Source organism: Strongylocentrotus purpuratus, unplaced genomic scaffold, assembly GCF_000002235.5.
Source record: "Strongylocentrotus purpuratus isolate Spur 01 unplaced genomic scaffold, Spur_5.0 spur5_scaffold_3, whole genome shotgun sequence".
Lineage (NCBI taxonomy): Eukaryota > Metazoa > Echinodermata > Echinoidea > Camarodonta > Strongylocentrotidae > Strongylocentrotus > Strongylocentrotus purpuratus.
Window position 1 is genome coordinate 22,237,212 of NW_022145609.1, and position 16,938 is coordinate 22,254,149.

General features: G+C 42.5%; 1 protein-coding gene across 1 annotated transcript; it reads right to left on the minus strand.

Moving 5' to 3' along the window:
• Nucleotides 1–1,404: 1,404 nt before the first annotated feature.
• LOC115918143 lies at nt 1,405–6,460 on the minus strand. Its single transcript, XM_030996281.1, has 2 exons — nt 6,155–6,460; nt 1,405–3,857 (listed from the first exon to the last, which is right to left on the minus strand). Coding segments are annotated over exons 1-2 (1,881 nt in total). The 5' UTR covers nt 6,157–6,460; the 3' UTR covers nt 1,405–1,978.
• Nucleotides 6,461–16,938: the final 10,478 nt, after the last annotated feature.

The following is a 16,938-nucleotide window of genomic DNA, read 5'->3' on the forward strand; positions in this document are numbered from 1 at the left end:
GATGGCACATTTTGTGGTAAAAAGGAACAAAAATATGTTACCTCTTTGTGCCCTCTTTTACAAAATCCTGAATCTGCACGTGCCTCAAGGCCATGAAGGACACCCCCCCCAAAAAAATTTTAAAAAAAATAGATGGAATTTTGACTGCGCGCAGTCGAAAATGATGCCTCCGCCATAGAGCAATTTAAACAAGTTTGGAGTTTAAATCTCCAGTGGTTCTTGAGATATCATGATAACAATCTCAATGTATGGAATTTCATAAGTTGACCTCTGTGACCCTTGACCTTTGACCTACGTGCTCCAAAATCTAATCAGATTGTCTTCCTATGGTGATACACACTATCATTAAGTTTGAAGTTTAAATCTCCAGTGGTTCTTGAGATATTATGATATGGTGATACTATCATTAAGTTTGAAGTGAAAATTCTCCAGTGGTTCTTGAGATATCGCGATAACGATCTCAATGTATGGAATTTCATAAGTTGACCTCTGTGACCCTTGACCTTTGACCTACGTGCTCCAAAATCTAATCAGATTGTCTTCCTATGGTGATACACACTATCATTAAGTTTGAAGTTTAAATCTCCAGTGGTTCTTGAGATATTATGATAACAATCTCAATGTATGGAATTTCATAAGCTGACCTCTGTGACCCTTGACCTTTGACCTACGTGCTCCAAAATCTAATCACATCGTCTTCCTATGGTGATACATACTATCCTTAAGTTTGAAGTTTTTACATCTCCAGTGGTTCTTGAGATATCATAACAATCTCAATGTATGGAATTTCATAAGTTGACCTCTATGACCCTTGACCTTTGACCTACGTGCTCCAAAATGCAATCAGATTGTTTTCCTATAGTGATACACACTATCACTAAGTTTGAAGTTTAAATCTCCAGTGGTTCTTGAGATATCATGATAACAATCTCAATGTATGGAATTTCATAAGTTGACCTCTATGACCCTTGACCTTTGACCTACGTGCTCCAAAATGCAATCAGATTGTTTTCCTATAGTGATACACACTATCACTAAGTTTGAAGTTTAAATCTCCAGTGGTTCTTGAGATATCATGATAACAATCTCAATGTATGGAATTTCATAAGTTGACCTCCGTGACCCTTGACCTTTGACATACGTGCTCCAAAATCTAATCAGATCGTCTTCCTATGGTGATACATACTATCCTTAAGTTTGAAGTTTAAATCTCAAATGGTTCTTGAGATATCGCGCTAACAAACTCAATACAAGGAATTTCATAAGTTGACCTCTGTGACCTGTGACCTTTGACCTACGTACTCCAAAATCTAATCAGATCGTCTTCCTATGGTGATAAATACTATTCCCGAGTCTTAAGTTTAAATCTTAAATGGTTCTTGAGATATTGTGATAACGGTCAAACGGGACGGACGTACGGACGGACAACCCGAAAACATGATGCCTCCGGCACCACCTTCGGTGGCGGAGGCATAAAAAGTTCAAATACATTCTTTTAAAACCGCACCTACACAGGACTGTACATATTATGGTGTCATTACGACAATTGTTACACAGAATTTTCATTGAACCCTGAGTCAATGACTGAACAAGTTGTAGCAATGGCTTATCGGAAGCAAAGTAAAAAGCAACCAATTTGTAATAGAAGGCACATAAAAACATAAAGTATCAAAATGTAAAGGAGTTTGCATGGTGGCACAAATGGTTCAAAATGCAGAACTTGATCTGAGAGTAACTAACAAAATCTGTCAAAATTACTCATCTAATTTCTCGTGACATGAAATCCATATTACAAGACCTTTCGTGACCAGGCCAGTTAATGATGGTTCTCCAGAGTGTTCAGTCTAAAGCGATGCGATGAGCTGAGACGAGTGATCTGTTAAGTTTTTAATTCCATCAGTCAATCTAGGTTTCTGTCTCCTTTTGCCTTCAGTGCATCGTTGCAAAAAACCTTTGATGACTTAATTGTAAGTATAAATTACTCATTGTCTTCACTGCTCTCTTCATTTGTTTGTAATAATTTTAATAATTCTAACTCTAATTCCGCAGTTCCACCATCCACCAGCTCACGCAGCGTCAGAGGAAGGACGTCTTGGTAGTTGATCTTGTGTCGCAGGACTACTCTGGCAGCTGCTTCCTCCAGACGTAATACTGTGGTTGGTGGACTCACCATTGTCTGAATGAGATTGATATTCTGGTCCTCATGTCTACCATCCCTCAAAACGTCTGTGGCGGTAAAGCCTACTGCATTCACTGCATCTAGTGGACATCCGTGACGTAAAAGGACCAGGGCAAGATCCTGCGCAAGATCCTGAATACATTCCATATATTCTACTGAATATGTAAAGTACGCAACGAAGTGCAGCAGCGTGTTGCCACCGGACTCATCCTCGTATGAAGCACCGTCGGGTAACACATCCTGGTAAGAAACATTGTCCCAGAGTAGAACCCTGAGTAACAAAAATTTTACCTTCAGAAGGTGGCTTCTATCTATTATACATCTTCCCCTGTCTAAGAGTTCCAGCAGAAGTTTCATGATTTTGTGTGCTACAGAAGGCATCTTGAGATACTCATCTTGCCTTTCCCCAAACGCCCTACCTTGAATGATCCTCATTGACTTCTCTACATCTTCCAAGGTGGATTTCAAGTCATCAAAACCAAAGCCAGAAAAAACTTCAGCAAAAAGTATGTCACCAAAGCTATCTATAAGCGAATGACACATCCCCGACATACTATCAATATGTACATTTACACCATTAACTACTGAATCATAGGCACACAGCAGATCTTGTGCACGTTGACGAACAAGAGGTTGTGGTGCTTTTTTGCCATCATGATACACACAGTGGTCTTCATAATTACTGGCTATGTGACCTAGTACTGTTCCTAGCTGCAATTCTCCACTTCTTTCAAAACCAAGGGTACAGGAGAATATTTGAAAGCCTCCTTCTACCATGTCTTCTTGGAACATTAAAAGACTTGCAAATTCTGTAAGGGCCGGGTAGAGGTATCTCTGCTTGAGACTTAAGGGAAATAGTCTCTCACCAACCAAGAATGCATGGGCCTTTAAAGCATTTTCAGACAATTCATCAGACTTGATTTCCTCCAATGTGTGAAATTCTGTCAAAGAGAGCTTCGAGAAACATAATGCAAGTTCAGAAGTTCCAGCTTGGCCTGTGATAACTCCTGCTTCTTGTTGTAACTCTATGGCTCTGCGGAAATAGTGAAATGCTATGAGAGCCGGTTCATCAAGAGTAGCTTGTGAAACTCCAAGTATTTGAGAAACTGTGATCTTGTCCTCCAAAGGACTACCATCATCAATCAACAAGAAGAAGTCAACAATGTCCTCAAACATGTAACATGCAGCTACACATGCTGGAGTCCATCCATCTAGGTTCTTCTGAACAGATGCTCCATACTTCAGAAGAAGCTTCACAATAGATACCTTGGTGGCAATCCATTTTTTTGGCATATAGCGTCTTCTAGATAAGTGCATGTACTCCTCTTCTTCTGTTTCTTCTATCATGCATGCAAAATGCAAAGGGGTATTACCCTTCATTAAATTATTGGAGTTGGGGTTGGCACCATTTGCTAACAAGAACTTGACAACATCCTCAAGACCTGTCAAACATGCCAGCATCAGAGGTGTTTGTCCTTCCTTGTTTCGGACATCAATACGACCCTCTTGAGCACATTGCTCTAGCATCTCTTCACTCACCGTCCCCCGTAAAATCGCAGTTGCCAAGTCACACGATCTCAGTACCGACAAGGTTTCCTCACTGCTACATCCAGATTCCATGGTTGCTGACTCGCACATCTCAGAGTCAGCTACCGGTATATCATAGGTTGAAGGTTCCCTGCCATAGATAGAAGGAAATAGAGAGCTAAGTAAAGAGTGTCATAATTTTATGGAATAATAATAGTGAGGCCAATTTAGAATATTTTATTTTCTAATTTAGGAGGGGGATCAGTAATACATGTATTTGACAACTTGAGATTTGCCAGCACAAAAACATGGGATCTGAATCCGTCTCATTTTTCTTCAGGTTCATTTGTCCATGGATGCACAACAGCTAGAGTTTAAACAGAAGTAAAAACTGCATACCTCTGCAACATCACTGCATTTTACCGCATTAAAGTTTTTAAAGCCTGTCAGCACTAAACCCACTTGTTTGTTCAGCTAGGGGGGGGGGGGAGCATAGGCACAGGAAGTGGGGGGGGGGGTGCAAAATGCATTTCCCCCCCCCCCCTTTCCAAAAAAAGAAGAGAAAAAAGCAGTAAAGTAATCGTTTATATTTCAACCCAAAAGAACATAACAATAATAAAAACCTGAATTAAATCACATATAAAATTCCATTCAAAGAAAAGGAAAGTTAACAGGAATTCAATTTCCTAAACATTCCGCATGCCACCTATATTTATCAATGGACGTTTTTTTTCAGGGGCGGCGATTTCTTTTCATGACCGGGGGTGATGAAATGCGAGGGAATAGGGAGGAGTGACGTAATAAGCAAAAACTTTTTTTTTTGGGGGGGGGGGGGGGGGAAGAAAAAAGTCTGCATCATCACCGGTCTTACATGTTACATGGAACGTTTTTCAAAGTGGGAGTGGGGTGGGGGGGGGGGGGCTACAGTATTTGCGATCAGATAGAGCAAAGCAAGTGAGGTGTAAATTGACGTGGGGTCCAGGGGCAAAGCCCTGGCGGGGGTCAAGGGGCGGAGCCCCATGAAACTCAGAGTTTAAGGCATTTAATAAGGGTCAGATGAGCATATTTTGATACCTTATTTGTGACATTTGCATGCAGGTCACTAATCGGAGTGGGGTCCAGGGTGCAGGGCCCCAGAAGCTCAGCGGTTTTAGGCATTAAATTACTATCAGGTGAGCATCCAGGGGCGAAGCCCCGGAAGCTCAGGGTTTTAGGCTTTTGAATATGGTCAGATGAGCATCCAGTGGCCCGCTTAGGGCCCTGGTGTGGTCCAGGGGAGGAGCTCCTGGAAGCTCAGGTGTTTTAGGCATTTATTTATTGTCAGCTGAGCAACCAGGGGCCCACCTTAGGGCCCTTGGTGGGGTACAGGGGACAGAGCCCCCGGAAGCTCAGGGAAAACCATGCCATTTCAGCAACATTTGTAAATTAGTCACTGGTATCGAATTAGAAATAAACCACGTTCAAATTTTATCGGGAGGGGGAGGGGGGACTGCCCCAAGCCCGAGTGAGTGAGCATAGTGAATGAGAGGGGTGAAGGTGACGAAAGTGAGTACCCCCCCACAAGTTTTGATGTATTACAAAATTATATTCCTTGGAAAAACTATAGTATGAAAACAAATATACTTTTTTCACACTTCACTTTTCTACAATATTTACTTGTACATTTTGAAGGATGTTATGCGAGGGACTAATATGCTTATCTGACCGTGATTTAATGCCTAAAAAACCTGAGCTTCCGGGGGCTCAGCCCCTTGACCCCCAGCCGGGGCTTCCAAACGTTTTTTCTCATTATACGCCACTGCCCCGGAAAGGTGAGCCCCCTGAAACATTTGCCCCCCCCCCCCCCCCAATCCCAAACTATGAAACTGCTTCCGGCGCGCCTGGGGGGGGGGGGGGGGGTTATGCGCCTGGGGGGGGGGGGGGTTATACCCCCCTGCAAAGTCACTGACAGGTGGTTATCTCATCAAATCAGCTCTCAATTAACATAAGAAAAGAGGATCATAGGCGACCAACTGTAAAACATGGGCACCAGTTGCGCATTGCTTGCTATATAGAGGGCGCAAGCATAGTATAAACAAGTGGCAGCACGCAGTGGGGTATTTATTGGCCTAATTAATTTTTGAAGAAGTAATTTAACAAGCAATATTTCATAAATCTTCTAAGAATTGTTAGTCAGACAATACAGAAAGGACAAAATTCCATGATGGTTAGTGCTATTCGACTAATATTGCAAATAAACATCGATAAAATAACCGAGTGGGCCGGCCCTGAATGGGTTTGGTCGCAATGATAATGCGAATTGCGACCTAGCTTTGTGTCGACAGTCTATGCATCTAGTGAACAATAGAACGTATATCGGTACATGTTAAATTCTAAATATATCTGTCAAAAAAAAGGGGCATTGGCAACAGCCAGCGCCAACAGAAATTTAAAAAATTGTCCTCTCACATCTAGGTCCTGAGGCTGTCCTGTTCTCATAATAATGGTAGAGCCACATATGCTGAATCGAGTCCAGAATCGAGATGATAAACATAAAGTTACATGCAGTCTAGTCCAGTGCGAATATATGCGATGAAATCTCCGACATGTTTTCGAGCTAGCTCGGTTAATTCCACTGTACGCGCGCACGCTCTCAACACCAACGCCGAATGGGCGTGGCTGCTATAGCTAAGAGTTCCGATTTGTACACGAACTGGTGGTGGTGTTGGAGTTGGTTATTACTTGACTGCTAATTAGAAAGCATAAATACTTGTAAGTAAGCAAACAGACGGCCGACGGCATTAGGTCCTCTCCGAGAGTCCGAGGGACCTGGTAATGAGGATTAATGCCTTAATTACCAAAGGGCACTATTAGCGCATCGCCTTAATGGCAGTGGCGTACCTGGGGTACTCCGTCATGGGGGGCAAGCGACCGAAACAAACAAAAAAGGCGATGCTAATTTTCACTTCTGGTGAGCGAGCGAGCAAAAAAAAATCTTTAAGTAACATTTGGTATATAAACTGGTATTGTTGCAAGTTGGGGGTGGGAACATTCACTTGTTAGCGACGTTAATTTCATTTTTTTGCAAACGAGTGTAGCGAGCAAGAAAAAAAATAACTTCTTTTTTAATAATTGCCACTTAAACTTGGTTCAATTGTCCCATGCAGGGCGCGGGAACATGATTGTGTTTAGGGTGATTTTATACCCATTTTAGCTAGCGAGCAAAAATACACCTTTCTCTCAATGAATTGCTATATAAAATTTGTTTCATTGTTGCAGGTAGGGGGCGGGCACAATCGTGTTTAAGGCAATGCCAATCCCATTTTGGCGGGCAGGCAACCCCCTATATTTCTCTTTTTAATGATATTGTAGCAGGTTAGTAGTGGGCACATAATTCCACGAGCTAGCGAGCGTAGCGAGCGAGAAAAAAAAATCACTTTTCTTTTATAGGGAAAATATGGTACATAAAACTTGGGTTCATTGTTCCATGTCAGGGACGTGATTATTAAAAGCGGTGTTATTTCTATTTTGGCGAGCGAGCGTAGCGAGCGAGCAAAAAAAATCACTTCTCTTTTATAGGGAAAATATGGTACATAAAACTTGGGTTCATTGTTCCATGTCAGGGACGTGATTATTAAAAGCGGTGTTATTTCTATTTTGGCGAGCGAGCGTAGCGAGCGAGCAAATTTTTTGTAATGATAATTGGTTCATAAATTTCAGATTTTTTTGTTGCAGGGCAGGGCTTACACAATTATGTTTAAGGTGATGTTAATTCCGTTTTGGGGAGCACGAGCACACCAAAACTTCTTTTTTTCTTCTGTTAATTATTAACTGGTTGTTGCAGGTTGGGGCGGGCACGTTAGTGGTGTCAATTCCATTTTGGCGAGCGAGCATAGCGAGCAAGCAAAAAAAATAAATTCTCTTTTAATAGAAATTAATAAATAAACTTGTTTTATTGGTGCAGGTCAGGATGGACGCAATCGCGTTTAACGCGATTCAATTCCTTTTTGGCGAGAGGGCGAAAAAACTCTTCCATTTTTAATGATATTGTTGCAGGTCAAGGGTGGTCACAATTGTTTCCAAAGCAATGTCTATTCATTTTAATCGCGAGCGAGTGTAGCGAGCGAGAAAAATGAATTAGTCTCTTTTAGTAACATTTGGTACATATATTGTGTGTTATTGTTGCCATCGTTGCAGGTCGGGGTCCGTAGGGGCAGGCACAATTGTATTCTAGGCAATACTAATCCTTTTCTTTTTTCAGGGGGACGAGCAAGTGAAAACATTTAATACAAAATAGGCTAGCAAGCAGTTCGCGCCAGCGAAGAGTTTCAAATTTGTTATATCACTTATATTTTCCTATTTTCATTTGTTTTAATTTTTCAGGGCCGTATGCGGAATATTTTTCTGGTAGGGGAGGGGGAAAGATGCGTTAAAAGTTTTCGAAGAATCTCACAAGCAAAAGGAGTGAAGGGAGTTCGAGCGACCGAACTGGTCATGATGGTACTTTTGCATTTTCAAAAGTAGAATTGAAGGATTTGGTATAGGCCTACACTACATTTTCAGGAAAAAAACTGTACGTTTTCAAAAATATCTGGGGTCAACTGCCCCCCCCCCTGGTGCGTACGGCCATGGTCTTTTTTTTTTAATTCTCCATTTGTATTCCTTTTCTTTTCTTTTCCCTTTTCTTCCTTTTCTCTTCTTCCTTTTTTCAATTCTTTTTTTCCTTTTTTCTCTTTCTTTCCTTTTTTCTTCCCTTTTCCTTTTTTCTTTTTCTTTCCTTTTCCTTTCTTTTCTTTTCTTTTCTTTCCCCTTTTTCTTTTTTTTCCCCTGGAGCCCGTCAGGGGGGGGGGCACTCTGCCCCCCTGCCCCCCCCCATAGGTACGCCACTGCTTAATGGTTTCGAACTATAGCTTTTTGCCAATTAGAGCTAGGGGGGGGGTGACCCAGTGGCGGGGAAGATGATCAACTTTCTGATTTCATGGTACTTTTGGAAAGGAGAGAGCGGGCCACTCTACACGGCCCTGATGATCTGCTATACTGAAGCGAACCACGGCGAGACGGCCCGGTGGCCAAAGCCGCCCCGCCTAGTACCGACTCAGAAAATGTTAAAGTATAACTTTAGTTCTTGAAGTGTAGGAAACGAAGATAAATCAAAGTCACTAAAACAAATTCTTGATTGGAGTTGAAGATTTATTAAAATAAACGTAGAATTAATAAAATCACGAAGTTCATGTTTTGGGGCTGGGCAACCCAACTAAAGCAAATTAACAACTCATGTCGGTATCGTAACGGAAAAGAGATCCCGCTCCAGAGACGCAACTCGGTTTTTATCCCCCCGAACTGACACGCCTCGTCCTCCCAAAAGTTGAGGCGTGTCACACAGACGCTTTGCGAAATATCAATCCACCCATAATTAGTTTCCGTATTAAAAGGTCCTATATTTCTTGGCGAATTTACCCCCTCGGATATAAGGCGCTCCGGATGATCCGCATCTCTATTCCTCACATACTTCTTTCACGCACCCACCTGTGTCTCTTACATTCTAATCTTTCAAACAAGAGATGCAAATCACCCGGAGACCCAACAACCCTGGAAATTAATTCAATGAATATAAAAAGGGATAAATGTTGCTATGTCCGTCCACACTAGCGAGCCCACATGCTTCTGGCTATGACACACCTGTAATCCTCACTTCCTCTCTCATACTATTTCGATAGTGTGAACAGACCCGGCAACAAGGAAAAACCCTTCCAATTGTAATACAAATCTATTTCCCAAATTTGCCTAATTAAATTTAAGTCAACTGTGGCGACACGCCCAGCGACACCTAATCCAATCGGCCAAGCCGAAAAAGTAGAGCCAAAATTAAGAGCGCAACGTCTCGGAACAGGTGTTAAAAATAGCACACAAGGAATTCACCATGTATGTTTGTAAACATAGTTCTAGCGAAATCTACCAGGAATTTGCCTTGTACATGTACGTCAATGAACCTTTGAGGAAAACGTAAACACGAGAATATCCATATCATTACAATACCATCAGAAAAAATATTAGTGTCGACTTAGCCGTGGGGGAAGTGAGCACTTTTTTCTTCTCTTTCTCTCGTGATAAAAAAGATATTAATCGGCGACTAAGCCGGCCGACCGAATAAGCGGGGGGGGGGGGGGGGTGGTTAGGGAGATCAATTTCATTTTGCTTTTTACTCAACTCCTCCCCCCAGGCGCGATTCCAAGGGGGCCGAGGGAACCTTGCCCCCCCCCCCCCCCCGCAAAAAGAGAGAGAGAGAGAGGAAGGAAAGAAGGGAAAGAGGAGAGAAAGGGAAAGAAAGAAGAGGAAGAAGAAAAGAAAAGGTGGGAAAGAAGAAGATCGGGGGCCGAAAGGGCCTTGCCTCCCAACTGTTACCTCCCCCCCCCCCCCCCCCCATCAAAAAATAAGAGAGAAGGAAGGGAAAGAGGAGATAAAGGGAAGGAAAAAAGAGGGAGAAGAAAAGAAAAGAAGGGGATATCAGTTGCAATTTTCCCGCCAACAAGTTGTAGCTCGGGGGGGGGGGGGGCAAAAGGCCCTTGGGGTAGATCGGGAGGCTCCACTGGCGTACTGATTGGGAGGGGGTGACAAATGCCCCCCCCCCAATATAATTCAAACGTGGTTTATTTCTAATTATTGCTGAAATGACATTATTTTCCGGGATTTTTCCTCAATTTTGAGTAAATTATCCTTTTTTATGCGTTTATGGAAAATGGCAAAAAAAGAATAATGACCTGCCTTTGCCACAAAATAATAAGGTGTCGAACTTTGCTCATCTGACCTTGATTAAATGCCTAAAACCCCTGAGCTTCCGGGGTCTCCACCCCCAGGACCCCACACCAATTTGTGTCTTGCCAGTGTCACAAATAATTAAGGTATCAAAATATGCTCATCTGACCGTAATGTATTGCCCAAAAGCCCTGAGCTTCCGGGGGCTCCGCCCCCTGGACCCAACACCAATTCGTGACCTGTCAATGTCACAAAAAGGGTATCAAAATATGCTCATCTGACAGTATTTTATTGCTCAAAACCCCTGAGCTTCCGGGGACTCCGCCCCTTAGACCCCACGCCAATTCGTGACCTGTCCGTCTCTTAAAATTTGCTCATCTGGGATCTGACCTTGATTAAATGCATAAAACCCCTGAACATCCGGGGGCTTTGCCCCCTGGATTCCTCCTAGGGCCCTAAGGCGGGATGCTCATGGGTTTTATGCATTTAATCAAGGTCAGATCCCAGATGAGCAAATTTTAAGACACGGACAGGTCACGAATTGGCGTGGGGTCTAAGGGGCGGAGTCCCCGGAAGCTCAGGGGTTTTGAGCAAATACGGTCGGATGAGCATATTTTGATACCCTTTTTGTGACATTGACAGGTCACGAATTGGTGTTGGGTCCAGGGGGCGGAGCCCCCGGAAGCTCAGGGCTTTTGGGCAATACATTACGGTCAGATGAGCATATTTTGATACCTTAATTATTTGTGACACTGGCAAGACACAAATTGGTGTGGGGTCCTGAGGGTGGAGACCCCAGAAGCTCAGAGGTTTTAGGCATCAAATTACCGTCTGATGAGCATCCAGATGCCCGCCTTAGGGCCCTGGGAGGAATCCAGAGGGCAGAGCCCCCGGAACCCCTGAATTTCTGGGGGCTCCGACCCCAGGACCCCACACCAATGTGTGTCCTGCCAGTGTCACAAATAATTAAGGTATCAAAATATGCTCATCTGACCGTAATGTATTGCCCAAAAGCCCTGAGCTTCCGGGAGCTCCGCCCCCTGGACCCAACACCAATTCGTGACCTGTCAATGTCACAAAAAGGGTATCAAAATATGCTCATCTGACAGTATTTTATTGCTCAAAACCCCTGAGCTTCCGGGGACTCCGCCCCTTAGACCCCACGCCAATTCGTGACCTGTCCGTCTCTTAAAATTTGCTCATCTGGGATCTGACCTTGATTAAATGCATAAAACCCCTGAACATCCGGGGGCTTTGCCCCCTGGATTCCTCCTAGGGCCCTAAGGCGGGCACCTGGATGCTCATGGGTTTTATGCATTTAATCAAGGTCAGATCCCAGATGAGCAAATTTTAAGACACGGACAGGTCACGAATTGGCGTGGGGTCTAAGGGGCGGAGTCCCCGGAAGCTCAGGGGTTTTGAGCAAATACGGTCGGATGAGCATATTTTGATACCCTTTTTGTGACATTGACAGGTCACGAATTGGTGTTGGGTCCAGGGGGCGGAGCCCCCGGAAGCTCAGGGCTTTTGGGCAATACATTACGGTCAGATGAGCATATTTTGATACCTTAATTATTTGTGACACTGGCAAGACACAAATTGGTGTGAGGTCCTGAGGGTGGAGACCCCAGAAGCTCAGAGGTTTTAGGCATCAAATTACCGTCTGATGAGCATCCAGATGCCCGCCTTAGGGCCCTGGGAGGAATCCAGAGGGCAGAGCCCCCGGAACCCCTGAATTTCTGGGGGCTCCGACCCCAGGACCCCACACCAATGTGTGTCCTGCCAGTGTCACAAATAATTAAGGTATCAAAATATGCTCATCTGACCGTAATGTATTGCCCAAAAGCCCTGAGCTTCCGGGAGCTCCGCCCCCTGGACCCAACACCAATTCGTGACCTGTCAATGTCACAAATAAGGTATCAAAATATGCTCATCTGACCGTAATTTATTGCTCAAAACCCCTGAGCTTCCGGGGACTGCGCCCCAAAGACCCCACACCAATTCATGACCTGTCCGTGTCTTAAAATTCAGGTATCAAAATATGCTCATCTGACGTTAATTTAATGCCTAAAACCCCTGAGCTTCTAGGGGCTCCACCCCCAGGACCCCACACCAATTTGTGTCCTGCCAGTGTCACAAATAAGGTTAAAAAATATGCTCATCTGACGGTAATTTAATGTATAAAACCCCTGAGCTTCTAGGGGCTCCACCCCCAGGACCCCAAACCAATCAGTGTCCTGCCAGTGTCACGAATAACGTATCAAATATGCTCATCTGACCGTAATTATTGCCCAAAACCCCTGAGCTTCCGGGGGCTCCGCCCACTGGACCCCACACCAATTATTGTCCTGTCAGTGTCACAAATAAGGTATCAAAATATGCTCATCTGACGGTAATCTAATGTATAAGACCCCTGAGCTTCCGGGGGCTCCGCCCCTGGACCCCACACCAATTTGTGTCCTGCCAGTGTCACAAATAAGGTATCGAAATATGCTCATCTGACCGTAATTAAATGCCTATACTCCCTGAGCTTCTGGGGGCTCCACACCTTGACCCCCGCAGGGGCTCCACCCCTAGACCCCACTCCAATATACGCAACGCTCTACCTGCTCGCAAATACCTCCCCGTCCCCAAACGTTTTCGCTCTTTCGCCACTGCCTGTGTCACCATCACGTACCAATATTTGGCTCGCATAATTTCAAATTTGGGCCCCCACCCCCCTAAGAAATCCTGGATCCGCGCCTGCCTCCCCCCACCCCCTTTGAGCAACAAAATTACTTCTTCTTTTTGGTCTTTTTTTGGCCAGGGGAGGGGGCCCGGGTCCCTTCCTCCCTGCGTGGCCCCTATGGTTATGATAGTGCCCTTCAGCTATATAAGGGGGGACGGGCTAGGGTTTCTTCATATTATTCTTATTCTGTCTCGATTATTGGCATGTAAACATATTTTCAAATAAAGTAGGCCTACATGCGCAATGACCTCCCTTACTCATATCAATTTCTCTTGCATGGCATGGAGCAGTTCTTCTTCTTGTGGTAAAGGACGAGTATTAATATACAGGGCGTATCATAATAAAGGATATTGAAGTTTAATGACGATTTATATGAAAACTACTGATTTCATAATCAAGCATTTTATGTCTGTTGTAAAGGACAGAATGTCCTCTTGTTAATGACACCCCGATCATACTACTACTGTCACAGTTGACTGAATAACAAAGCATTGCTGTCCACCATGTCAAAGGTGCACTGTGCCAAGTTTGATAACATTTCCTTCTTAGACACATAATCCACTCATTGTTCAGCATTTCAATATGTCTGGGCTGACACAAGCACTAATCTTTAGAATTTATCTGTGAATGCTAACTTGTCACAGTGCACCTTTCACATGGTGGACAGCAATGCTTTGTTATTCAGTCAACTGTGACAGTAGTAGTATGATCGGGGTGTCATTAACAAGAGGACATTCTGTCCTTTACACAGACATAAAATGCTTGATTATGAAATCAGTAGTTTTCATATAAATCGTCATTAAACTTCAATATCCTTTATTATGATACGCCCTGTATACTGGCCATCCCTATTTCAGGTGGGTTACTCTAGAGGGTGCAGGAACAGCTGTCAGTAACTTATGGAGTGAAAGGGCATTTTAAAAGTGATATGAACCACCCCCCCCCCCCCGCCCTTCCTTTTTTGTTAAAGATTTATCATAGACTGTTTATGTCGGTTTATATCCTTCTCGTCTACTCTTTTTCTCTCTTACCATCAATTCTACTTCCCTTACAACCATTTCCCCTTTGGCTTTGTAGCAGTACAAAATTGTGTTCCGTTTTTACATATTAAGGGGGAAGGGTATACACTTCCTCACAAATGATGTACCCATCATTCTCTTCTTGCTTTCGTTCGTGTGATAATTAGATTTGCATTGTGAATATTTCTTCCTCCACTTGCTCTCAGTTTGCAACCCCCTCCCTTTCTCTCTCTCCATTGTTCAGACTTTGACCCTCTCTGCTCCTCTCACCCGATACATTTTTTGCAATACATTTATGTCTCACTAAATATAATAATATCTCATGTTGTAACTAATTATCATTCAAAAGGTCTACAAGTTAATATCATGGACATTCCCAGTCTAAATAAGAACATGGACAAGTAAAAAAATGTGATATATAATTTTACATATTTCACTATAATGATTATGATCTTTTCAATTATACAAGATATTTATTTGGTCTTTGCAAACAGGTTACATAGAAATTTGGTTTCCACTGGCGTTACAGTAATATTCAAGAAAATACATAATTACAAGAAATAAATACATCACGTTTATAGAAATAGATGAAATAAGGAACAAATACATGCAAAAGATAATGAAGCCACAAAAATGGTCATTGGTACTTCATATCGTGAGTTTCAAAATTAAGCCTTGGTCATTGGTATTTCAAATCATAATAGTTTCAGTATTAATTAATTTCCAACGCAGAAGTTTAACGTTTAACCTGTGAGTTGAATTTATTAACAGAGTCGGGTACAAATGAATATCTGAAATTCTGAATCGTGAAAGGCGGGTTGGGGTGGGGCGAAGTCGGATACCAGAGCGATTAAATGAATAAAAGAAATGAAGTGGATTGGTATTGTCTTTCATGATTGCACAGACCTTATCAACAATTTGCTCAGTACAACGAGACTCGACAGAAGATAATTCTACCCCAATTATGCGCTGTGCTATTTTACGTGGCCTTTCCAATTTCTTCTTGTCCTGTTTTGAGAGATTGCCAAATGAACATATAATATTGAAAAGCAGGACACTCTTTATTATTGAATTGTAGAACAGGGTCAGGATTGTTGCATCTATATGGAACCTTTTCAACTTACACAGAAAAAAAACAACCTCTTGTTAGCTTTTTTACGGATTGTGTGTTATCCCTCCATGATAATTTGTCATTTAAGACAGTTCCAAGATATAATCGCCTCATTGATTATGAATGATTACATTCTCGTGGTCTGTACCTTTTCGACGGAAAATTACCATTTGACATTTCTTTGGCTTTGGTTGTGTTTAATTTTAAGTAATGATCATCACACCAGCGAATGAATTCGTCTACTTGTGAGAAGTAATCATTCGCCTGATTAGACAAAAGAGGAACAATAACGGTGTCATCAGCATATTTTAGTACGCTACAACAAGAAGTTGAGCTTACACAATCACTTGTATACAGCGAAAACAAAACCGGAGATACATGTATGACACACCCTGAGGGGCACAAATGTATGGGCACAGTGAGCAATAGTTAACACAATTTGAGAGTAAAAGGTGAACATTAATGAATTCAATGCAACATTCCTAAACAATAACATTACAAAAAATTTAAAAATACATAGATTCAAGAATTCAACCAGTTTAAATCAAAACAAGAAAAAACACTGCATTGATAAGGCTGCCAAGTTCAGGTTTGGCAAAGTGAAAAGTACATTGGCCAGCCTGACGACGAAATTGAAGTGTTCAAATGTTGACAAAAATTAGTTTTCCCTTCCTAGACTTTGTTTATCCTTTACTTTTGCCCCTCCTTCTTGTTGGGACAAGCTCTCTCTTCACAGGACCCGTAGTGATTATAGAGGGGGGGGGGGGGGGACTCCCCCTAATTTCTTAATTGATTATACATTAATTTGAGTGGGGCACACATAGAAAATGAATGCAAGATGGCAGATTTCGCCCCGATCTAAGGATTTTGTGGTAAAAAGGAACACAAATATGTGACCTCTTTGTGCCCTCTTTTACAAAATCCTGACTCTGCACGTGCCTCAAGGCCCAGAAGGACACCCCCCCCCCCAAAAAAAAAAAAAAAAAAAAATCAAATACATTTTTTTATAACCGCACCTACACAGAATTTTCATTGAACCCTGAGTATAGCAGCAGATATTAAATAAAACAACTTCTTTTTCAACTTTAGCATATTCCAGTCAGTCTTTTGAAGGTCTAATATACACAAATGTATCATAAGTTTATCCATTATAATGCTGAGAATCACATTACATGTATATTATATCCAAACTACACAATTAAATCATATAATTCCAAAAAATAGTTATTTGAATTACCGTTTAAAGGAAAATTACAATGTTGTTTTCATTGTCAGATCCCGATGATGACGCCTAATCCTTGCTTGCCATATGGATTCTGCACATGTGCAACGCAGTGCAAAAATAATAGCGAACAAGGATGAGCAGCGCTCATGCTTTCGCACACTATGGCGCGCATAGTGAAATCTTTAATACACGCAGTGAAATCGTTGATACAATTTCGCATATTTTTTTTCTAAATCGAGGTCAGGAGCAAGTTTCAAGGTTTGCAACATGTCAAAGTTGCTTCTGTATATATCATTTTACATATCATCATGCCAAGATTGCAAATTTTGCCCCCCCCCCCCCGATCTTTGTTACAGGATTTTGTGGTAAAAAGGAACACAAATATGTGACCTCTTTTTGCTCTCTATTTTACAAAAT